This window comes from Drosophila takahashii, chromosome 3R (assembly GCF_030179915.1).
Source record: "Drosophila takahashii strain IR98-3 E-12201 chromosome 3R, DtakHiC1v2, whole genome shotgun sequence".
NCBI classification, from domain to species: Eukaryota; Metazoa; Arthropoda; class Insecta; order Diptera; family Drosophilidae; genus Drosophila; species Drosophila takahashii.
In genome coordinates, this window is record NC_091681.1 from 23,723,610 (window position 1) to 23,748,997 (window position 25,388).

A 25,388-nucleotide genomic window follows, 5' to 3' on the forward strand; every position below is an offset into this window, starting at 1 on the left:
TAGAACTTCCCTTGAGGGGCGTCGGTGGTAAGAAGGGGCTGGAGTCTAGGCCATGTTTGCTGCCAGACAGTTACAATGGCGTTGGTTGACTCTTGTTACCCATGTGCTTCCCTGAGGCTGCCACATTAGGTATATACCCTAAATAAATGGAACATGATAAATCTAAACACCCAAATTTAACATATTAATTAATTACGAGATTTAAGCATTAACAAAAATAAAATTCCAACAAATTTAATATTGTATAATATCTCTGATAAATCTTTAAAATCTAGTAATCAAATAGAATAGAAAAACATCCTTCTATCCATCTTGATACCCTTTTCTAGGGGAATGCGTAATGCATAAAAACAACACTCAGTTCGGACGAACATGACAAAAGAACAAACAAAAGCAGATATGCAAATTAAAAGTTACATTTATTCGAACTTCCATTCCGGTGAGCTATAAAATCACAAGCAGAACGGGGGAGTGCATTAAAAATCATCCTCATCATCGTCATCGATGATGGCCAACCGACGCCGCTTGGCCGGCTCACCATCGACTTTGGCTGGCTTTTTGCGAGCCAGAAAGTTGGCCTCCTCGTCCTCGCTGTCCTCGTTGGCGTGGGCATCACCATCCCCATCCTCCCGATCGTCATCGCTGCGCGGGCGTTTGTTTGTCTTGTCGGCAGGCAAGGCGCCATCATCGTCGTTGTCGCTATCCGAGTCAATTACATTAACGCGACGTGCACGCTGCAGGGACTTATTGGTATTGTTCTCTTTGTCCTCATTGGCACCGGCATCCTCGTCCTTCTGCTCCTCCTCATCCTCCAGCTCGAGCAGCCGGGCACGATAGTCCTCCGAGTTGAAGTTAAATGCATCATCGTCCGCCTCTTGAGCGGCCTTTGTTGACTCATTTAGAGCCATATCGCTCAGCTTGATTTTAGTGGCTCGCTTGGCTCTCAATTGATCAAATAAATCATCCGTGTTGGGTTTCTCCAGCTCTGGTTTATCTGCCCCTTTGTCACCAGAGTCCTTCGACTCGATGCCTTTATCTTTGACCTTTCGCTTGGCCTTCTTTTCGCTGGCCTTGGGCTTGTCCTTGGCTTTTGGCGGAGCACGCTGCTCGGTTTCGTCATCGCTCTGGTTGAACATGAGGCTATCAAGTTTTCGCTGCTGCTCAGCCGCTATGTTCTTCTGCCGCTGCCTGCTGTGCTTCTCTAGGAAGTCCTCCTCTTCCTCGCTTTCCTCCTCCTCCTCATCATCATCATCGTCGGCTGCCTCGTCTTCGGCATTCAAATTCACCTCTTCTCCCAACAAAATCTTAGAACGGACTTGCAAATCCGCAGCATTTAAATAGGTGGGAATTCGCCAGTAGGTTTCCATGCCCACAATGGGCGGCTGCATGCCCAGGGCGACCAGTACCTTTTGAAAGTCCCCATCCTCCATGGCATCCTTTTGAGCCTCCATTAGGGGCAATAGTGGTACGCCGTCGTCATCCTCGGCTGGTTCCTCTGTATCCTCGCTGGCATCCTGCAGACATTCCTGTAGCCACTCAATGGCGGATTGATACTTGTCGCCATCCACCTGAGCGATTAGAGCCTTGACAGTGCCCACATCCAAGGGTGTTCGGACCACCTGGCGTTTCTGGGATTTTTTAGGTTTCGCCTTGGGCTTTTTATAACCCTCGTCCTCGAACATGGGCTCCTCGGCAAAGTCGTACTCATCGCCCTCGCCTCCAATTTCGGGCAACTGCTTCTTGGCCTTGCCCTTGCCACGCCCCTTTTTGGCGGGCAGAATCTCCGACTTGTCCGCTATCAGGTGAATCTCCAGCATCCGCTTGATGATCTGCTGCTTGGAGCGCCGCTCCTCAAACTCATGGACAATTCGCTCCAGGCAGTCTGAAAGGATAAATAAGTACATTAACCATATATTTCTAGCCTACCATATTCTATTAAATTTCTTTTCAAGAAATAAAGAGCTAAAGAGATTTTGTCTTATGCCCTCAATTTAGGCCTACACTCCATCATCTCCCCTTGGCACTCAAACTGATTGTCCACTTACCCGGTTCAATGCGATGCTGATCGTATAAGCTCCTTAGCTCCTCGTCCTCTTCCGGCTGCCAGAGGTTTTTGCCGCCCTGGGCCGACTTGGTCGAACGTTTGGTGGGTGCCTTGAACAACAGGCCCAATTCCTTTAGCTTCTTCAGTACTGTGCGACGATTGCGCGTCTTGTCGACCAAATTTTCCAGAATCCAATCAATCACATCTGAAAGAACAGACAGGAAAATGGCTAGTTGTTTTCTGTCTATTTTTGGCCTGCTGCATTTCGAGTGGCTCGAGTGCCGGAGCTCTGATTGCTTCTATTCATTTACTCCGTATCGAGTTTTAATTCACACTCTAGGTGAGTTTCCGAAACTGCAGATGCAGGACAAAAAGGCATGCAAAGCCGATCAAAAATTAGCCTATATTGGGTTGGGAATTTTACTGGATTTTAAACTTTTCAATTTTGGTCTAATTTGATGGCAACAACCCAAAATTGACTAACATTTTTCAAAAATTTCTGTTGGTTGGGCTTAGAAAGGCTTTGTGTACCCTGAATACCTAGACCCGTAATAGTTACCCTTATCGGTCTCAGGATTGCGTTGGTTCTCCTCGAAGAGGAAGCGCAGCTCCGACTCCTGTTCCTCGCTCCAGGCTCCTTTGGTGCCGCTGCAAGTAAAGTTAATACAATAGGGATATAGGAAGGACTTTTTAGCAGACTATCTCCCCGTGATTTTGACTCCCCATGCTGAGGATGTGACCCTTTGGGGGAGGTGCAAATACAATAGAGACTTCAGGCCCGGCCGTTGGCCATCATTTATCATGTGCCAACTAAACGACAGACGATGAAGTCCCGGCTCAGTCAATCATGCGCCCATTGTGATGGGTCAGACCATCCCGACCACCCGAGGAATAGACAATGCCAAAGTGACCCATACTCACGCTTCGTAGGCGTCACAATAGCCCGTCTCCAGCTCATTCGCCTCCCTGATGCCTTTGTAAAATAATAACTCTGCATAGATTTTGGGATTAGTCGGGGCCACCTCGACAAATTTGCGCACCACAAAGATGGCCAGGCGACGCAGCTCCTCCTGATGGACGTCACGTTCCACGCTGAAGACTTGTTGAAAGATGCGAAACAGCTTGGCCTGTGGAAGGCGGGAGAAGACGGAGAAAAGCGGGAAAACGCTGGTTAGGTTGTGCTTGAAATTCAAATGAAAAGTTTCTGGAAAGACAGCCACAGCAGCCGCCACCTCGTCCTTCTTCTCGAGAATCTAGAATCCTCTGCGGTTGCCGCCTGCGGTTGTCTCTCTGCTGAGCAAGATATCATTTGCAGTTGGCAAAAACTTTATAAATGCCACCCCAAACCCCGACAACTAACCCTAAAAACCCTCTCCACACATCTCCATCCACCGACCATCCAACCGAAAGCCCCTGTATCGTTGTCGACTGTCGTCGTCCGTATTTGGAATTTAATTTATCCTATGATTGCGCAGACCCATTAGTGGTTTTGACTTTGCATATGATGCTACTTTTGTTTTGCTTGTGGCCAGACTGGCAAGCAGCAGTCTGCTCCTTTTGATGGCCTCATGGACATGGATAGCTGCAGCCGTTGCGCACTGGGGGAAAAATCTCATTTAAAATTAACAAACCAAAAAAAAAAAATTAAAGGCAAATAATATTAGTAAACAACTAAGAAAAAAATTCATCGTGGATTGACTATTTATTTTTAAGATATACCAAGATATTCTTTGAATTTTTTGATACCGCTTTCTTACACTTTTTAAAAGAAATAAATCATTTAACTCTTTATAACTCTGTTTTTAGCATATTTCTGTTCTTCTTTTCAGAGAATCATTATGAAATTTTTTAAGTTGATTTTATCAGGTATTTATAGGTATTTCTCCCAGTGCCCGGTTCCTCATTCTCGTCATCGTCCTCGTCATTGTCGTCTCTTAATCGTCGCTTGTGCACAGCAGACAGTGAGCCGGCTTAGATGACGCTGATAGGGAACCAATGCCGCCTGAAGAGAGGGACGCGAAATGGACGAAGGATTGAAGACGGAGGACGGAGACACTCGACATCGGCTTTGTTTCCCCCCCAAAATGCGATGCCGTTTTTGGCCGCTCCAGTGATTAGCCATTCTCCGTTCCCCCGGCGACTCTGCTCTCTGCAGCGGTTGCATGCCACTCTGTGCTGCCCGAAACCAAAAACCGAGGGCTTTAAGCACCGCTTTAAGCCGATGAAAACGGAAAAGCCTCGCTGGTGGGCGAGCGAAGGCCGCGCAGCCTGCTGCTGAATGTGATTTATGAACTCTGCCCGAAAAGAAAAGTTTAATTGCCAGCCGTGAAAAGCAGCATAAGCAGTTGAAAAGAAATCCGGAAAGAAGCGAAAGGCAATTTGTGTAAGGTACAAAGTGAAATGCTCTTTAAAATAATATTTTAAAATTGGTTAAATTTAATAACCTTATTTTACTTTCGGAACCAAAAAAATGGGAAACGAAAATGCTACAACAAATTAAAATTGTAATGCAACTAGGGACAAGACGAGCTCGCATTAAATTCAAAGTAAAAGCGTCAAATAAATCTGGCGAATATCTAGAGCGTCCAACTTCAAGACAATCGCGTTAGACTTCTCCCAAGGGTCTGCGCCCACCCAAACTCAAACACAGACATTTGAATATTCGAGTCGCTATAGAACCCAACCGATGCTGCGGCTCAAGGCAGCGCGTGAAAGGCTTAAAAAGTTCAAATTCCAGCTGACAGCGGAGGGACCAGAAAAGCGAACCCGCCGAGCCCATTGCCAAACCAGCTTAAAAAAATATATATATGTATACGTACGGCGTACGCGCAGAGCAGTAAATATCGTTTGTGGCTTTGGACAAATAGAAAAAAGGTCCGCTTAATTTGTACAAATTACCATAAAAATGAAATGAAAGCAGCGACAGTAAAAGAATAAGAGAGCAAAAGGAAAATGAGCGGCAGCTAAGCTGTGGCATTTGTTTTTTGCATTTGACTTTGATTTATGTACAGGTTCTTTAAATGGTTTAAAAGAAAAAAAAGGCATTGCATCGTTTCATTGCTGAAGAGTATCTACTTTAAGTAGATTTAAATTTCGAAATTATTTTTTTAGATTTAATAGTATTAAGTTATTATTATCATTCACTCACCTGAAAAAGCATTCCCGAGCATTTGCAGCCGTAGGCGATGCGATGTAATATAGTAACTGCCGCCTTTAAGGATTTCGTGGGTATATCTGCCCAATCCGATAGCACTAATGTGCAGGCGCGAACAATTTTCGGATTCAGCAATCTAAAGATAGGGGAGAAGCAGGAACATTATAAACCAAACTCCAATCAAATTATGCTAAATTTAACTAATTATGATTTAAGAGTTTATCCAGGCAGCCGGCACACCCGAAATAACCATCGACCACGACAACCGCAAATGTTCTACACTCGGCACAAAAGTTTTAGAAACATTTGAAGCAACAACAGCAACAACGAGGGGAATGGCAGCGCAATTAAAATACAACCGGCAGGACCAACTTGACGTCATTTTATTATAATTGTTGTGGCAGGGTGAGCTGATGTTGCTGCCGTGCGGGTGATGTTGCTGTTGCTGCTGCCATTCTAAGCTGCCCGCGGCATCTGTGTGCGCCGGTTTCGAGTTCGAGTTCGCGGCCATAAAACTTTTGGCACAAGTAATTTCTGACACTAATCCTTAATTAGTAGCCACGAGCACTGACTCTGCTCGGCTCTGCTCTGGTCTGCCTTTCAATTAAAAACACAATTACAATTTTCAACACGACCATCAGCACACAAAACCGCCGTTCAACCGAGCGGGCGACCATGATAACTTTTCAAATAACGGCAGTAAAATTTAAGCGTTCGTCCCCCACTTCCTGGTTTATATTTCCCCGAAATGGAAAAGTGTCCAAGCGGTTTGGCCTTGATTCGAAAACTTTATGGGCTTGAGGGCCTGGGTCTAGGCCTATTTACCTGCGAGCGAAATCATCAAATTTGAACGTTTTCTCGGTGAGTCCATTATCTGTCCAGGGGGAGGAAACGGAAAAAGGGGGTGGGAAAACAGGCAAATGCCATTTATTAGTTGAAATTTCCTCAAATTATTTTCATATTTATCACAGATTTATGCGATGAGTGCTTACCCTGCTCTCCGAATTCCTCGTTATCCAAGTCATCGTCCTCGTCTTCGTCCTGCTTGTCCCCGTTTTCGTCTGCCTTCTCCTCGGGCTCAGCTGAAATTGAAAATATTTATAGAATATCAGGATCTAACCAGAATGCCAGTAATGGGGATTAAATTTCGCTGGAAATACTTAATTGTAGTCAGAGATTTAATGACGAAAAATCATCAAGGAGTCAAACATTAAACATTATCACTTAAATACATATTCTGAAGAAGTGTCAAAGAAATCTAAAGAGTGGAAATAAAATACAAATTTTACCCAAACCCATATTAAACTCTACTATTTTACAATTTAAGGCCAGATTTTAAATTTAAAGCAAACAAGCATCCTTTGTGATTTAATCAATTATGCAGGAGGTGCACATAGAGATAGATGAGGGTCCTACGGGGAGGACTCACTGTTCTACCGACTGCAACACAAATGGCCATTAACAATAATTATGACTGCTGCAATGCATAAACAAGTGTACTTGTGTGCCAAACAACCGGGCTCAAACACACAGAGAGTTATACAGAGCGGGATAGCGAGGGTCCTGTTCTGATAAAATGCAAAGCCAGTCGAAAGCACACTTCACAGGATCCCTTTCGAAACAGTGCAATTGGAATGGAATAGGCACTGCACTTTCGCATGTATGAAAGGCCATCCGACCCTGGGCTTTCGCTTGGAGGTGGAGGTTGCTGCTGATGTTGCACCTGCTGCGGGCCAAATGCCCCAAAAAATGTCAGTCGCCGGACTTTGGGCAGGTAACAACTTCATTTTGGAAGTGCCATCCCCTTTCATCCCCTCACACCTTTTGGCACCCTACACCCATGGAATGTGCTGCGTGTGCGTCGCTTTATTAACGTCTTGAATGGGGGCTCCACTGGCATGTCCTTGTTCCTGTTCCTGCTCCTGTCCCTGTCGTTGGCAGTGACGCTATGCTCCGTCATTAAAATACAATTTTCTGTGTCAGGTTCAAGCTGTAAGCCCAAAAACATGGCACACAGATGGTGGATGGGCGAAAGGAGGCGAATCTGAGGGGATTGGGTGGAAATGCAACACGGACAGCACACGATATTAGTGCATGTCTTTTGGGCTGCCTTTGTAGCTGCATTTGTTGGCCCGACACCCGACAGGACTGTGGATATAGCCCTCCTCTCCGGCACAACAACACCTTACTCCATCCGAAGGACTGCGACTGCACGGCCATTAAACATGAACCTCGTTACGGCGTTGTTGATGTTCTTGTTATAAGCGGTAACTTCAGGGTAGTCAGGCTATGTTCCGAGCAGAACTAAAGTCTGGAAGTCATGATGGCACTTTCAAACTCTCCCTGACAGGCTTTTGTAAGAAATGTGGCTGGTTAACGGAGAATTACTGGTTAATAAACAGGGGCTCTACCGCTTTTCAAGGGAAAAGGAAGCTGGTAAAAGGTATAATCATTTAAGTTTTCTGTTTCCAGTATTTTAAAAACTCAGCTTTAATATTAACACTAGTAATAATAAATATTTTATAATTTTGTTTTACAAAAATCTGCTGTAATTTGAAAATTTATTTTTATTAATTTTTTGTAGTGTTTCAAGTAGTCTAGTGTAGTTGTAATCTGAATACTAAGAGTTTAGCGGCTAGTATAAAATAACTTTTTAAATGGATCAGTTGTATAATGGGTACAAAAGAGGTCCAGTTAATTATGCTTAATAGTTTGTTCAGCTTTGCAGGCCACACTTAATGACTTTTGCGCGTCGCTTGCACCTGGACAACACCTGAACGCATTCCTGCCACGCCCTCTATGTTGTGAGACCACCCACTCGCCCCTCATCACATGACCTTCACTGAGGGATATTATGCACACATCCTGGTAGCATGCAAAACGGGAACGTGCCTGGTGTTTGGCCTGCGGTCAACAGCAGACAATGTCCTGCCATCCTGTCCATCCAAGGACCATGTACTCATCTACTCATCTACCATACCCACATCCAAACCCACACCCACAGATTCCTATACTTTTGGGTAGCAATTAATTTGAAGTTTAGCACGTGTGTGTGTCTTTGTGATTATTACATAATGGCAAAGACAATGTCAACAACAGACTCAGCTAACCGAGGTGGGATGGCCGGGTGGATTTTGGTGGCTCAGGTTGTGCAAGAAGCCTGAGCCGGATTTCAAGGACTCGCAAATGCTAACAGGTGATGACAAAAACACACAGCGAGAGAGACAGAGAGAGAGACTAACATCCTGCTGGCAGGGACATAAACAAAATAATAACAAAACGCAGTCAGCAGCTTGAAGAGCAAAAGTTCTTGGTAGCCGCAATACGAAAGAGAAACCGCGCCGGCGCCCAGCGACCATTTCGAATTTCGAACTCCACAGGCTGGCTTAAAAGCATGTCCTGGCCGAGTGAGGAGCTCAGTCTAGTGCTGAATACATCGAGGCCAGGACACGCGACCCGTGACAGTGTCGAACTAACCAAAAAACCCAAGTGCCAAGTGCCAAGTGCCGTGTGAAGAGGCCACCACAAACAACTAACTAACTAACTGCCTCCAGAAACTGTGCGATTTAAGCTAAGAGCAAAACAGAAAGGTAGCATAGCAGTCCCACTGTGTGCTTTGCGTGTGTTTGCGGTGTGCGTGCTGTGTTGGTATGTGTGAGATGTTAGCCAACTTCCGGTGGCAGAAGCCGAAATGTCAAACTTTTTTTGCTAGCAGACAGCAAGGCGTCGAAACGGGAATTGGGATAGGAGCATCCTCGTATACAATATATTATTTACTTATGGGTTAAATAAATATAGTGATCTATTGCCCAGTAATAATATTTGTTCAAGCTTTAACAATATTATTTTTTCTTTAACCAGATATATTTATACATCCATGAATTTCTAAGATACCGTTTGTTGTTCTCTAAAGTGTGAAAGAGGATTTAATAAATAACAAAAGAGGTATCCGGCGATGCTCACTCGTAATCTGTTGTTTTAGAGTTTAGCAGGCAAGAGATTATATACTTAATATATAAATTTCACATTGTGCAGCTTTTTTGGCTTAAGCTCAAGAGCTGTTCATTTAAAATGTCTAAAAATTAAACAAAATATACTGCATATTCACAATGAATTTTACTATTTTTTTTAATCCTAAATAGTAAAGCTTATTTTATAATCCAAGCTGTTTATTTTAGATAAATTCTCAGGACTTCACAAGCATCCCTGCTAAAGTATTTCGCGTATTTCCCTTATTTCCGACAGCTGCATGTCTGTGTGTGTTTGAGTGTGCATAATGCGTGAGTGTGTGTGTGTGTTAGAATCTGCTCATTTCCGCTCGCCTGCCAAAATCAGGTGAAAGCTAGCTCGTAAAGTTCACGGTGAAATATCCATTTGCAGTGCATCAGTGCCCGGGAAAAACCTTAAAGCAAACAGCCAGCGAAGTGAATTAACCATAAACAAAACCCCCCAAAAAAAATAAACCGAAGCAAGGCAAAAACGAAATTTAAACGTCTGTGCATATTAATCAGAACAAGGAACGTGAAACGTGAACAGGATCAGGTCCTAGACAACTTATCACAGAGGATTTACGCAGCAGACAAACGCAGGACACGAATGCGAGAGTAGAGCGAAAGGCGGCGCTAATCAACGGCCAAGGCAGACGACATCCTTACCACGCCCACAACTCCCCCTTTGGAAAAAAGAGAAGCGAAAAAAAACAGGAGCCACCGAGCTGAAGAGCAGGAGCCGCCTCATTTGGCCACTGCGGATTATGTTAATTAGGTAATTTTTGCTTTGATTACTCATACCTTGGGGGCTGTGCAATTTTGTTTGCCTTACTCCCGCCTTTTTGTCCACGGACCCTGTGTTCGACACCCCCACAAAGCGCCCACTGTCCAGCTTACATATTTATGAAATTCTCATGCAAATCGAGCTAATTCATTCACATTTCTCCTCTGTCGCTGCTCAGCTTTTAATTCGCTACCCTAATTGCAAGACGATTTTTTCTCGCCCGCCTGATTTGTAGTTAAAAACTCATAATTAACAAGCAGCGGCGTAAATTGAAAAACTTTTCAGTATCTCGCTCCCCTAAAATAAACAGGAATTACAATTATTTTTGGCAAATGTAACGACAACACCGTGAGTTCATTAGGAATGCTAATCAAGAGCAAATGAAAAAGTTAAAATTAAATGCAATATAATTATCACTTGGCAAATCGATTTATAGCCCAGCAATTATAATGTATAAAATAAAATTACTAAAATTCGACTCTTTTTGAGTGCTGCTAATGGAATCGGAATTAATTACAGGCCCGATAATTTATTTAACAGCTGACATTTCATGGTCAAATAGTTACGGCCTGTGTGTCAAGTCGTCCGCATTTAGATTTGATTTAGCAAATAAAACAATTTGCAGCCACAGCACTATCAAATATTTCTCAAAACTAAATACGACCCAGGATCCCAATTGAGTTGCCAGTTGAATTATTATGGCCAGAACAGAACAGCCAGTCAATTGCACAATTCGATAAATTGAGGCCTAAATTCGGGGAGCAGAATGGAAATTGTGGGCTAAAGTCCAAGGCTCCTGGGACAGGACAGAGGTCAGGGGTTCGGAGCCAGGACAAAGCCGAAACAAACTTGCGAATGGTAATGGAAACAAAAACTGAAAACTGAAATTCCCAGTTGCCTGCCGGGCATTCAAAACTTTATGCTCTACCATTTCAGCATCGATAATTAAATTGTGAAATTGTGAGTTTTGCATCGACTATGAAAATGTGGCCAGAAATCATGCTCAAGTTTCTGCCATCCGTTCACTTGAGTGCTGGGATGGAGGATGTGGGATCGAGTGGGAGCTTTGCGATTTTAATTTTCAATTTAATTTGATTGATTTTTGCCTTGTTTGGGCGACGGCACATGAAATTCATACTCTTGAATTATGCATGCAAAGCCGCCTCGCAAAAGTATTATGAAATTCCTGTGGGCAATTTATTTATTTACGAGTATATTGCGCACAAGCGAGCCAAGAACATAGAACACCATGGAGGGTAAATTATGTATTTATAAATACCACTATATATACTGTATATATTTCACCGACAAAGAGAGTGTGTCTATTCTCCGGTAAAATGTCAAGCGCAAATTAAGCAAACGCTAATTCGACTTTTATCTGTCATGGCAATAAAACTTTTCGTATCCGCACCAAAGAATCATCTGCCTCGAAATGCCATAAAGTCCAAGTTTCTGGCAATTAATGCAGCCACAACGTCTAATTAGTCGGCAACAAAAGTGCCGCCAGTTGAACTCAGATAGCGCACGCACCCCAAACTCGGGTTGGGACGTCTTGTACAGGTAGCTCTCTGTATAGGGGATGCTATTTTAAGGGCGGCGGCGGTCGCCCCAATTAAGTGTGCCAGGGTGTGGCGCAAGTGCCTCTTGTGCGGTTAAGATGCCGGCACCATGACATCGTAACCTGATATCACATCAAAACACACGCTCACAACTCAATTTATGTTGACTTTCAATCAAGTCGGGGGGCAATAGAATTATGGGAATTCATTGACAGCAACGTTATTTATTCATTTAATTAGTCACTGAAATAACTAATTTTTTGCTGACGACTTTGTGAAAATTAATAAAAATAAAATTTCATTTGGTACTAGTATATAATTTATAGATTAAAACAAGAGAGAACGCTATAGTCGGGTGCCCCGACTATCAAATACCCGTTACTCAGCTAAAGGGAATGCGAAAAAGATGGAGATAAAAACTTTGATCCGTCGTAACTTTTTAACGAATGGACCGATTTAAAAAATTTCTTCTACATTTCGATAGGTATTGATAAACACAACAAAACTGCATTTTTACTTTTCCAAAATATTGAAATTTTTAAAATCGTATATAAGCGATTGTGGGCGTTAGAGGGGGCGTGGCATCCTTTTGAAACAAACTTGCGCTGCGTAGGAACTCCTAGAATCTGCATGCAAAATGTCAATCTTCTAGCTTTTATAGTTTCCGAGATCTCAGCGTTCATACGGACAGACAGACAGACAGACAGACAGACGGACAGACAGACGGACAGACGGACATGGCTAGATCGACTCGGCTAGTGATCCTGATCAAGAATATATATAGTTTATAGGGTCGGAAACGCTTCCTTTTACCTGTTACATACTTTTGCACGAATCTAATATACCCTTTTACTCTACGAGTAACGGGTATAATTAATAATTCCTAGAGCTTTTATTGTTATCTGAATAGCTACAGCTTTATGTTTTTAACAAAATGCAATTTAAATTATTTGATCTAAAGTGGTTCATTATGCTAATTGAAATTCATATTTGTAAAATAAAACTCTAATTGAACTCCATTTATTATCATGAAAGGTTACTCAATTTTAATCATTCAATATAAGAAGGTTCATTAGGCTAATTTCAATACATATTGGTAAAATTAAACTATACAAAATTGAATTCAATTTGTTACTTAAAAAGGTTATTAAATTTGAACTTTTACCTAATTATTTTCTTCACAGAAAAAATAGGTAAATACTTACACCTTTTTGTCAAAGTCTAAAGTCGTAAAATGGTGTTAAAATTTAAAATATGATATTAAATAAAATCTGTATTTTTAAAGCTGAGATTTGTGATTAATTTTAAATGAGCGACCAGTAATAACTGCAAAATGAATGGAAAATTCAACCAAATACCAGTCGCTTCCACTGTGCGTATGAGTGATGCGGGTGGCAGGCAACCGCAAGCCGTTCCAGATGGACCGGGTTTGTCAGCACACAGACAGAGTGGCAGCATTGTTTGCGGCCAACTCGGGCACTTGCAATCACGTGCCCCGTCTCGTGGCAATCAAAGTCGTTAGCTGCAGCCCAGGGGGGAAAGCAACGGAAAGCAAAGGAAAGTGGGTTCTCGTACACCCATCGGCGCCGAATAATCAAATATTTCCGTGACTACAAAGGACTCCGCCCCGAACCCACACGGATGGCAAAAGACAGGCTGCTGAAACTTAAAGCCAGTAAAAGTAAATCCGATTTAGAACTGGCAAACGGCAGCGGCAGCAGCCGCAGCGGAAGAGAAATGCCGAGAACGAAGAAGGCTCCAGACAATTTGCATATTTATGAAGAAGAACGGCCTTTGATAAAGCTGCAAGACAGCCCGCTCTCGGGCTGCTTTAAGCTGATTCAAATTGAAAAACGCAGACAGCAAAGGCAAGAGATACAAATGTAAATGGTTGTGAATCTTTGGGGGGCTAGGGCTAGCAACAATAATCTGTGCTGATTTACGATTTACAGGCGCGAAATAGACAACGAAAGTTTCCGAATGGGGAGCAGGCAGACAATTTGCGTGCGCAATTTGCAGTTGATGGGCGACACACGCCTCAAATCCTCCCGCCCCACAAAAAGAAGAACGGAAACCAACCCCCCAAATGGGCTAAATTGTTTAACATTTTTGCGAATGCGAAAAAGCGAAAAATATTACACACTGATTTTGATCGCTTCGCTTTTTTCTTTAAAATCAACGGCTGCTGAAAATGGCAAATGGAAAGCTGTCTATCCACGGCAAATGTTTCACGCTGAGTTTGCACAAATATGCCACAATTTGAAGCAATCAAAAGCAAATGAAGCATCGGGAAATGTTCTATTCAGATTTTTCGTATAATATTCAAATACAAAAAAATAAGAAAAGAAGTTAAAATTTATTGATAGTCCTCCTACAAATTTCTAATAATCCTCCTCGCTCTCGAATACCTATAAATAAAATAATCTAATTACAGTCGAGCAGCTTATAACAGTACTCAAAGGACACTCCCGAGAACACATTAAATAATTACCCAAAACTCACACACATAATTTTCAATCGAAAAGTCAGCCACATTTGCACTTTACTCATTTCGAAAACTTGTCTTCATTTGCAAATATTTATAATTAGTTAAATGCATGCAAATCCCAAAGTCCCCAACCAGTTCACCTCAATCTGTCTGTATGAGGAACTCATTTCGCAATCACTTCTGGTATGGAGCAAATTTGGGTTTTTGTTCAAAATGTGCAGTAAAAGCTTTCGGCTTGGCTTTCCCACTTGACATGTTCCCTGGAACTGTGTCAACATAGTTTTTCAATAACGCTCCGACATGTGTGCATTTACGTATTTAGTTCAAATATGGGTAAGCAGTTGGCATATGAGGTTGATATTACCAAAAACCCACTTCCGTTTTCCACACATTGCCTTGCACTTAGGCAAACACACACGCTGATGCACATGTAGAAATTTGCCTTCCACAGAATGACTTTAACAATGCAAATGGAGCACTCAAATATATATGTTGAGAGTAAATATATAGAAGAGATCTGCTAAATAAAATCAGGAGCGTAGTTTTCAATCTAAAGGGGGTTTATTATTTAAATAAAAATAATATTGGAAAATTTTTATGAAAATACAAAAAGGTTCCCATTGATCTTGAAAACGTTTTGTTTTCCCTTTAACAAATATCTACTATTCTTTTAGAGGTATCCCCTTAACAACGCTCCGGTATATGAAACACTTGGAAATCTCACCTTAATGCCTAATCCCTGACATTAAAGTGTTGCGCCAGCAAAGTGATTTGTTGTATACAAAGCGGCCGCATGCTGAGACACCCGGGCACCCAGAAAACCCCCCTTAAGACCCCTCGGAATCACCATTATTCCCCTTCATCAGCATCGCACAATGGGAACGAGAACGAGTGCGAGAACGACGGCATTGCAAATAATCTTTGCAGTAAATACGCAACAAGAATGGAGAGGAAAAAACCCCCGGCTGGGGATCATTATTTGGCCAAGTGGGAAACAAAACGTTCGTTCGTTGGGTTGAGTTGGCAAAAAGAGTCCTGCGAAGCAAATGTCGCACATGACTGCGGCAACTGTGTGCGTGTGTGTGTACGTTTGAATGTGTAATTTAAGCATTAGAGACGCGTAAAACCTTAACTCAGCGCACACGCACGCATACACACAGAGACATGAAAATTGAATCAATTATGCGTGTCATCACATGCCGGGAACGGGAGGAAAATGGGTGGAGGACGCTCCCCCCAGTCAGCCTGGATTTTCCTAGGAAAATCGCAATTTGTGTGCGACGACGGCATTTAATTAAGCATTTTGTATTCATCGGAAATGTCATAAAAATGACGACGACAAGCCGGTGGCATTCACGTTGGGATTTCACCGAGGGGCTGCAAATGTTGCAGGATTTAAGTACCTTTCATGTTGCATCTATGCCTGCAATGCGACCGGGATTTGCTAGAGAATAATTACCCAGCATCTGTAGGATTTTTGACTTTTATATTTTTGGTAGCACTGGTAACTTATCTTCTATGCCTTTGGGCATCCCTTAAACGCAAAGTCACGTATCTGAGCGACAAACCAGAAAGAGGAATAGTGAAAATATGCAAAGTAGTTGGGCGCTACGAGAGTATCGGATTTCAAGGTCTCAGCTATCCAAAAAATGTATGTGTAAATCGAGCTATCGGATATCCTGGCATTGGCTTTCAACCTTGTTCTGGGCTGAAAACCTTTCCATTTAAAATATATTGTATTCGTACACCGATGAAAACGAAAACAATCGAACAACAATTTTACTTCTACGGTTTACTACTGTTTACTACTATTTACTACGGCTTACTACGTTTTACTACTGTTTAATACGGTTTACTACGGTTTACTACTGTTTACTACGATTTACTATGATTTACTACGGTTTAATACGATTTACTACGATTTACTACGATTTACTACGATTTACTACGATTTGCTACTGTTTACTACCGTTTACTACGGTTTACTACGATTTACTACGGTTTACTACGATTTACTACGATTTACTACGTTTTACTACAATTTACTACGTTTACTATAATTAGCTGCAAATGTTGCAGGATTTAAGTACTTTTCATGTTGCATCTATGGCTGCATACTACTGTTTACTACGATTTACTATGATTTACTACGGTTTACTACGATTTACTACTGTTTACTACGGTTTACTACGATTTGCATCTATGGTTGCAATGCGACGTATCTGAGCGACAAACCAGAAAGAGGAATAGAGAAAGTATGGATAGTTGGGTTTACTGCGGTTTGCAACGGTTTACTACTTTTTACTACGATTAACTACGATTTACTACTGTTTACTACGGTTTACTACAATTTACTACGGTTTACTACTGTTTACTACGATTTACTACGATATACTACGATTTACTACGGTTTACTACGATTTACTACGATATACTACGATTTACTACGATTTACTACGATTTACTACGATTTACTACGGTTTACTACAATACATACAAAAAACTCTGTATTTCTTTTATGCATTCCAAATATTTCTTTTGGTGCATTAATGTTTTGTTACCCTTCTGCCGAATGCGCCTCCAACGAATGTTAATCCGTGGGAGAAAGCGGGAAACAAAAACAATAAGCACTTGGGCGACAAAGTTTTGGGTCGCATACATATCCTGCTTCCGTATGCACATGTATGAGTGGGTCGTGTAAAGTTATCCTTGAAAATATTTAGCAGCCACTCAACTGCGTTACGTATACGCACAGTTAACCTGGCATCATCACAGCTCAGGACACCCGGGGGCACCACCTACAAGTCACCAGGCACCTATTCCTGCTGTTTGTGCGAGTGTAGAAAACTTTTTTAGACAGCAAACACTTTCGCATCGATTTTCCTGGCCTTTTTTTCCTTTTTCGTTTCAGTTTGCGTCTGCGGTGGCTGCTATCTGCCAGATGCCTTAGTGCTGTTTGTTTTTATTTTCACACTCTGGCTTTGGCTTTTAGTGCTTCGCACAGTCAGTGAGACGGGAGACAGAGCATCATCATTTCGTATTCAACGTGGCATTAAGGTCAGGATATCTGGGATTTATAAGTTTTGTTAGCAGCTCCTTGAAGGCCGACGGCACGCGTTTATTTATGCAGGTCAAAGGAAATTCCAAGAGGCATGTGTTCTGCACTTTGCCACATCATTCATAAATACGTACATACCTAAGTGAGCCAGCTCCTTTCGGTTGGCTTTCATAATTTAAATCAAATTAAACGCCTGGTTATCAAATAAAGTTAAGACTTGCCGGCAACTTTCGGGGCACTTTCGGCATAATTTCCTTTACATTTTTGCGAGCGATCCACGCATAACTCCTACGTCTTTTCTTTAAACTGTTCTTTTGCCCGCCATTGTTGGACAACAAAAGTTTCGTGGCACGCCCACTTGGCCCAACGCCCACCGCCCCCCACTCGCCTGCACTTTCGACACTTTTATGCCTCACGGTCAAATTGTTATGGCTTATAATGAATGCCGGGGAACTCGAGAAAGGCGAACAATAAATGTTGGAAATAAAATATGCGAAATGCAGCACACAGCCAGTGGGCGTTGGGAAACGCAAGCAGCATAACAAATTAAAAACTTTGCCCAGTTTTTCCGTTTTTTTTCGTCTTTTCGTTTCAGTCGAGAAATGACAGCAAAATGTTTTGCCATTAAAATATGAAAAATTGCTTAATAATTCAAGCTGGCCGGGGGCACGTTAAAACGGCAGCAAAACAATTCAGAAGCTACGGATGCCGATGATTTCTGAATTCGATTTACAGCTTACCAAATGAACAGAAATTCTTGACAAGGAACTTGTCAGTTTAAGCATCATAAAATGCCAATTTTATCTTTCAAATTTAAAATGTTTGGCAGGAATGAGAATAAATAAATATAGGAAGTACAATTTAATATTAGAAATCGAAAAGAAACTGTTTCTAAAAATATATAATAAATATGTAAGCAAAGAGAAATATGCCAGATATATCTAATTAATTTTAAAATAATCCTTAAAATAAGCAACTAAGCAGGGGATTTATAGGAACAAGTTTGTGTACTTTCAATGATTTTATAAATTCCCAGAAAACTCATTTAAAGATGGCTGCCGCCTGACAGGCCTCATTTGAAACACATTAGACATATTTCGTATGCTAATTCACTAATTGCCAGTCTAATCATCGGCGCACAACGGGAATTACCAGCATATATCAAACGGCTCAAGTGCTCTGCTCTGAATGGGACGGGTGAACCCTTGCAGGCCGCGTTTCGTGCTCAACTTGTGATTTCCGCCACATTAATTTCAATTTCACAAAAAGACGCCCCCGGAAAGGCGCAGCCCTGCTTAGAGGAAATGACAGGGCGAAAAAGCCAGGCCAGTTCGGGGACACGGAGCATTTGGTAAATGCCTTAATGGCCTAATTTTTGTTTTCCAGCGCCGAAGACAAAACGGGCGAAGAGCAGAGCAACAGCAAAAAAATATACGACAGTTATGCGTGTAATATTTTTCCTTTTGCCAGGACCCCGGGAAAATCCGGGGGTGGAGCTGGCAAATTATCATTGAAGTCGAGCGGAGAGAAAGAGAACAACAATCGTTAAGGGTTCGTCGTGGGCCGGGGCTCGTCCTGCCTTGTGGCCCATGAAATGATGTCGTAAAAATTTAAAGTTTGCCGTCTGCCTTTTGTTGCCTGAAACCTCGGAGCAAACAACGGAGCCCCAGAGCTTTGCCATAATTTGATACTCGAAAAATTGAGCGTAATGTGCGTTAATGTAAATGGCGCGTATTACTGACAAGTGCCCCAGCCTGATAAATGGCCCACACTGTAGATTTATGCGCAGACACATGCGCTAATTGTCAACGCAACTGGGGTTTAAGTTCCTGTTTCTGTACCACTTCCCCGTTCCAAAAACCTTGGCATATCAATGACACAACTTGTTAGTCGGGCAAATAAGGAGAACTGAGCACTGAGTTTTCCTTTTCGCCAGCCAATCTGTCAGGGGATCCGAAAACCAGAGCCCGCCAGCTATGAAAATTAAAAGACACAAAATGCCAAAAGTTGAGGACACAGCCGGCAGGAGGAGGTGGAGCAAACAAGCGCCGTTGACAACCACAATCAAAATAACAGACGAAATTTGCAGATGGGGATTCAGTGATGTCGAGAGGCGAGAGGACAAACACAAATCTACTTTAACTGCTCGGATTTGCTCTATTTTTGGCACTCTCAGCCGCAAAAGTTATACACACAAATGTTTACCTCGTTTGAAAACAAGTATTGGAGCGGATAAATTTGGCATCCAATAAATTTTTTGATTTTTATTGCTATATTTTATTTATCCCTAGCTGAACTGAATATTTAATTAAAGAAATATTGCTGATTCCTTAAAACCAATCTTTAGAGAATATATATTTTTTACATATTTTCCTCTTCAACTACTAAACTTTTAGTAATGCTTCTCAATTTTACTCATAAGCCGCCATCAATTTATAGAAAGAACACTTTCAAGAGTATCATCCGCTTCGCAACTGGAAATCTCCTTTCGTCAAGAGAACAATGGCTCTGGACCAAGTCGACGACACCCAATCCGAGTACATTTTTGGTGCAGTTTTTTCGTTTTTCCCTTCTTATTTTTATTTCTCGATTTTCCTTTGCAATACGAAACCACTTGAAAGGGCGGAAGGAAAAACGCACCAGCCCAGCCAAGTTATTGATTTTGCACTAGTCACAGATTTATTTTCACGATTTTCCATGACCCGCTGAGCAAAGAACTTTAAGGACCACGGCTTTAAGGGCCCAGGAGAAGGACGTGGAGGCGAAACTCGATGACACCACACTCGAGGCGAAGGATGCTGCCAAAAGTCTCGAGTTATGTCCTGGCCAGAAGAATTTCGTCTAGCTGACTGCTCAGACATGTGGGGGCATGTGGGCGTGGGGGTGTGGGGGTGTGGGCGTGGTCCTGTGTACAAGAGTATCTGTGTGAACATAATCCGGCTATCACACAGACACGTATCTCAGATTTAATGGTCAACCAAAGGCAATTTGGCAAATTATTAGAAAATCATTGTGTCACTTTATGTGCCGGACAAGGAAATATGAGTGCCAGCGGCTCGGAATCAGGTCCACTTCAGTGTCTGTCAGCCGCACAATTTGTTGGGGCTGTTGACCCAAAGTGGAATTGGTTTTCGCATCACCAAGATGGCATTCCATATTACTATATTAGCCACGAGTAATATTTTAGCTCGAGAGCTGGACAAAATGAGCCCGAAAGATGGGACTACTTTAAGTAATCGAACAATGGAGTGGGGGTCAGCAATTTATGCGCAGTTATTGAAAAAGTTTTTCAATTTCATAAAAAGCTTTGCCACAACCAGAACTAAGCCACGACAAAGGGGTTAAAATATGAGAAAGATAATAAAAATGAGTGTACCCATGGCACTCAGCATCAGCGTTCCCTTCTCTTCTCCTTTATTTTTTATCACAAATATTCTTTTGCCGCATTCAAGGTCCCAGGGAAGATAAGCTGCTGCGAGCAAAACCAAAATTGGGCTACCAAAATAAAGCCCAAGACGAAGTCAAGCACACAAACACCCAAAAACCCAAAAAATAGAATGAAACGGAACAAAAAGCGACCAAGTAAACATACACAAGAGGCCCGGCTCTGTTGCGGCGGCCCTGAGCCTTCAGCGATTTTTCACAACACAATTTAACAAATAAAAGCAGAAGGAAAACTACAAAAAAGAATAAATAAAAAGAAAAGCAGAAATAAAAACTTGCCTGAAAGGACGCACACAAATAAAACAATAAAAGCCCCACACACTCACCCACTGACAAGGAGAGAGAACAACAACAAGTTTATTACAGATTTTACTTATGTGTTTTTGGTTGCTTGGGATGGGCCTTGGGTGGGTGGCCTTTTCCCGGTGTGGGTTGTCCCCGTTTTACCGCAGGGCATTAATAAGGAGCACAACATGGCGGCAGAATGCGAACGGAAGTCAATGACATGTGCTCCCCAGAAATCTCCCGCTGATGGGAATGACAAATCTCGTTCATATTCTAGGCCTCATATATTTTCAAGAAAACCAGAAACTTGTATATTACAAGGCCATGCATAATAAATATTGTAGAGATTCTGGCCAGGCAATGTTAGTATTTACCTTTGGAAATATTTTAATTACTTTAAAAAATGTATTTATTTCTTTCTTTTAATATTTTAAATTAAGAATGACAGAATAATTTCTTAAGTCAAATATAAAATCTTAAAAAATAATCACAAGTCCTCCATCCAATTCACTCAATTGCTATACATCAATAAATCTCCTAAACTTTTTGTGCGAAACATGAAAAGAAACCCATTTCCAAACACCTACGACTAGGCGCACAATTTTGCTCGATTTTTCCTTATCGTTACGCTTTTTCTTCCACCCACTTTATCTGCCAATATTACAGTCAGTCTAGGCCGTCGAACTGATGCTGCTGCCAAATTGCCAGCTCGTTCTGGCTCGACAGTCGAAAGCCAGAAATAAACTTTAATTTGAAAACTTTTATGCTCAGCAAATAAAAACAAATCGATGGCTGAAAATCGACCAAGTGTCGTGGCAAATTGTTCGCCAAGTGTTGGACATTTTGCTTAAAGATGCCAGACCTAAAAGCGGTTTAAGTCCCACATGCATATCCACGTGCCCGCACGTGCCTGACATTGACACAGATGCTGGGTTGCAGGGTTCTTCTGCAGGATAGCTGACGCGCACAAATTCCCGAACACTTGCACAAAAAAAATGGACAATATATGAAGAAGGATATTAAATTTTTTTAAGCCAAGCATCCAAATTGTGTCTTAAAAATCAGGAATAAATTGAGATATTTTTTAAAAACGTGTTTTTATCTTAAGGACCTCTAGAAAATTTTAATTATTTTTGATTATAGTTTTCAAGACATTTTTTCCAGTGCAGTACCGCACCAGCATCGAAAGCATGTCGCTCACACAAGGCGAACTCTATGAAGCCAAGGGTAAAGCGGAAGTTTATTAAAACTACAGCAAACAAAAGGGCGCAATGGGATAGTAGGTTGAGAGAAAAAAGGAGGGTAAATGCATTGAAAGAAGCGCAGGAAGCGCACTTAAACAATAAACATGCCGTTCGTGCTGAGCAAAGAAGATCCAAGTACAAAGACACCGCTCGGGCCAGCAGTAACATTTCCATACAAATAAAGCACACAGAGCGCGATAGAGGAGTAAATGCAGTGCATTACGTATACGCCAGCGTGTCTGGAAAAATGCAACCAGCCGCGACGGGCATAGAGATACAATTTTTGGCTGTGTGTGTGTGTTTTGTTGCACCATTGAGCGCACCACTGAAGCAAAAAGCAGTTGCAAAGGAAAAGAAAAAAGCACCGACTCAATGAAATGCAATGGCGCAGGAATGGAAGGACTGCCATGTGGCCATGTCCTTGCCCCGTCATCTGCATTTCGCATCCGTTGATAAAGCCATGTTTGGTTCGGGGATTCCGGTTCGGGGAACTCGGGTTTGGGGCATCTAAATACGTTTAAAATAAATCACAGACGTATGCTGGGCGCTCTGGGAAAAAAGGAGGGGCTGCGAAATCCAATTTCAGCTTTCCCACTGAGTGCGCCTTGACTTTATTTAAGCAGCTTCCTTTCTATATCCTAGTAAAGGGCATAGAAAGTCTCTATGAGCCTTCAAGCTACCCACTAAAAAATGTTATTCACAACTAATGTAAAATAATAAATTTGGTAAAAGTCTAAAAAATAAATCGGCTTATTAATAAATATATTTTAAATTTTTGTAACTACTGCTATTGGGATAAGATTTCAACCATTCATCCTTTTATTTAAATGTATTTTTTTTAAATCTTTGTGAAAAGCACTTAAAAATATTTTTTTTTTAAACTTCTAAACTAACAGAAAGGAAATTAGAATTTTTTCGTTTCCATGCTGCACTTTTTCCTTTCATGCCAAAGTTTTCTTCTTCTTTGTGCTCTTCTGGCATTTGCATCTACGAATAATGTACTTGAACATTGCAGCAGTGCAAGTTATTTGCTTTGTGCCGGGCATTTGATTAACTTACAAAAATATGCACTAAAATAATAAAGAAAAAAAGGGGGCAGGTCTGACATATAAATATGCAATAAAGTCGCTGACAAATTTGAGCAAACAACCCTCGCTTATGTCTGATAATAAAATACAGGCCAGAAGTACGAGAAAAATATGGCACAGCAATTTGCAAATTATTTTCAAGCTGGCATAAAATAAAATGACAGGCACCCTTCGAAGGCCCCTTTCCCACACAAATAAAGGACACCACCCCCTGAGAAACTGTGGGATGCGTCAATCTTCTCCTGGCAAACAGACAGAGCTCACGTTGTTGCTGCTGCTTCTGCTGTTGATATTTCCCCCATTTGTTGTTGGTTTTTGAAATCGACTTTCATGTCAATTGACTTGCGTACATCTGCCTGTCTGAATATCTGACTGAATTGAACGTCTGGGAGCAGGGGTGTTACGTATTAGGGGGGTGGGTGTAAAGGATGGGTGGCTGAATGTCGCCAAACTTATGGCCCAAATTTTACTGTTATGTAAGCAAACGGCAGCAGATGAAATGAAACGCCAGCTTCTTGATGATATTTGTCAATAAATTTAACGGAAACCAGCCAGAGCCTTTTTGTCCCCGTATTTGTGTTTGTATATAATATATATGTAAGTAAAAGTCTCTGGAATGTGGTTCAACATTTTTGTGTGTAATGGCAAGGAAACCATGTACAAATAAAGCTAAAATATTGATAACTAAGTAAAGCTTTAAATTTTTGGTACTTAAAGAGTCCATAAAAAGTTCGCAACAATATTAGGAATGTAAAGCGATAAATATTTAAATAAATTCAGCAATTTTTTTACATACACTCTCTATAAATCCAATACTATTTTGTAATCATATAAGCAATAAAAACTTTCCAATCGCCTTTCGAAACCATCCATGAATGGGCTGCAATCTTCCGAAACAAGTTATTAAATCTCGCTGTGTTGGGTTATCAAAATGCCATGCTCGATTTTAAGTAGACATTGACAAATTAATTTGCCAGAATTGGGTTGTCCAAAGCCCAAAAGAAGGAGGGATGCCCGAAATACACTTGGGAGGGACGACAAGAAAGGCCAAAAACGAACGTGTAGCATACATTCGAGCGTCATTAGGCCGGCAATGAGTAAATCAAATTTGCGTCGTTTTGGGGCCAGCTGCTGTGGGTTTTCAGTTGACAGTCGGGTTGCTCAGTGGCCTTCCTGTCGCTTGTCTACGCCGGAAATGAAATGACCCAGTTAAATGATTTATGGCAAGAGCACACAGACAGTTGGCTGGGGTTTATTACCGGGGCTTAGTGGCAAGCGGCTGACAGGATTGGAAAGTATCCCCTTTCCCCATTAGCTTGTATCGTGAAAACCGTGGCGTGTTGAAATTATAATTTCATTAGCTGCAATCAACATAAAAATAACACTAAAGGCAACTGCCAAAGCGCTCTGAAGTCGTAAAGCCAAAGTAGAAATTAAAATGCGATGAAAAGAGGAGAGAAGAAAAGGAGAAAGATATTTAAAAGCAAGTTTTACCTTTTGCCACCTTTTTGCATTCACACACACAGAACAGCACAGCACAGCACAACACAGCCAACAAGAGCGTAATTACAAGCAATTTTTTCACGTTTTATTACAGATTTTAAGCACGCGACGACAACGACGCCGGGGGAGCACTTGGCATTGTAATGTGACAACAGTTGGCTAAAAACAACAACAGGACCAAAACCAGGGGCGTCAGGAGTAGCAGGAATGCTCGCTTTTTAATTGACATTTGCTCGAGTTGAGTTGCGTTGCGTTTTGTTCAACAGCAATTAGCATCACGAAAAAAAACAAGAACAAAAAACGCAGAAACAAAACACAAAGGAGCGCAATTAAAATTGTAAAACAATTGCAGAACGTTGAATTGAAAACGCGGAGGGGGTGAAAGAATAACAGACGACCCGGAATAGAATGATCAAGTTGATTTAATTAAAAATTCACCATCAGCATCACAAGCATCCCGGGTGCAATGGAATTCGAGCACGCAGCTTGAGCAATGGCCGCCGGACCGGAAACGCAGCCATTGCCCTCGGGCAACATCCGCCTCTGACTGCCGCCGACACTTGTCACATGTTTGGCCAAAAAGGCGCGCACGTGACGCCCCTGAGTTCCATAGACCGATGAGCGAACGGATGAACGAGGAAATGAATGAGCCAGCAGCCATATTCAAAATTGAACGTTAAACGTTCGCACGTACCGAGCATAAATTCCAAGTGAAATAAAAGAGCTGGGAAAAAGGACAAAAACGGAA

At 41.8% G+C, this 25,388-nt stretch overlaps 1 protein-coding gene and 1 non-coding gene across 3 annotated transcripts in view; one reads left to right on the top strand and one right to left on the bottom strand.

The window, feature by feature from the left end:
• Positions 1 to 398: 398 nt before the first annotated feature.
• The window catches only part of timeout (circadian regulator timeout), a 71,039-nt gene continuing 46,049 nt past the window's right edge, over positions 399 to 25,388 (bottom strand). Inside the window, exons 12-18 of the mRNA XM_070216236.1 lie at positions 6,191 to 6,280; positions 6,024 to 6,072; positions 5,193 to 5,334; positions 2,966 to 3,171; positions 2,604 to 2,692; positions 2,046 to 2,249; positions 399 to 1,882 (exon numbers count right to left, since the gene is read on the bottom strand). Coding sequence (XP_070072337.1) covers positions 477 to 1,882; positions 2,046 to 2,249; positions 2,604 to 2,692; positions 2,966 to 3,171; positions 5,193 to 5,334; positions 6,024 to 6,072; positions 6,191 to 6,280 — 2,186 coding nt within the window. The 3' untranslated portion in view covers positions 399 to 476. The remainder of the gene's footprint in view (positions 1,883 to 2,045; positions 2,250 to 2,603; positions 2,693 to 2,965; positions 3,172 to 5,192; positions 5,335 to 6,023; positions 6,073 to 6,190; positions 6,281 to 25,388) is intronic.
• Positions 8,633 to 25,367, top strand: LOC108059827 (uncharacterized). 2 transcript variants are annotated; one of them, XR_006412380.2, is made up of 3 exons: positions 8,633 to 8,788; positions 9,579 to 9,962; positions 24,735 to 25,367. It is a non-coding gene; the product is annotated as an uncharacterized protein (transcript). The 2 variants fall into 2 exon arrangements; XR_006412381.2 differs by lacking the exon at positions 8,633 to 8,788 and adding an exon at positions 8,811 to 8,846.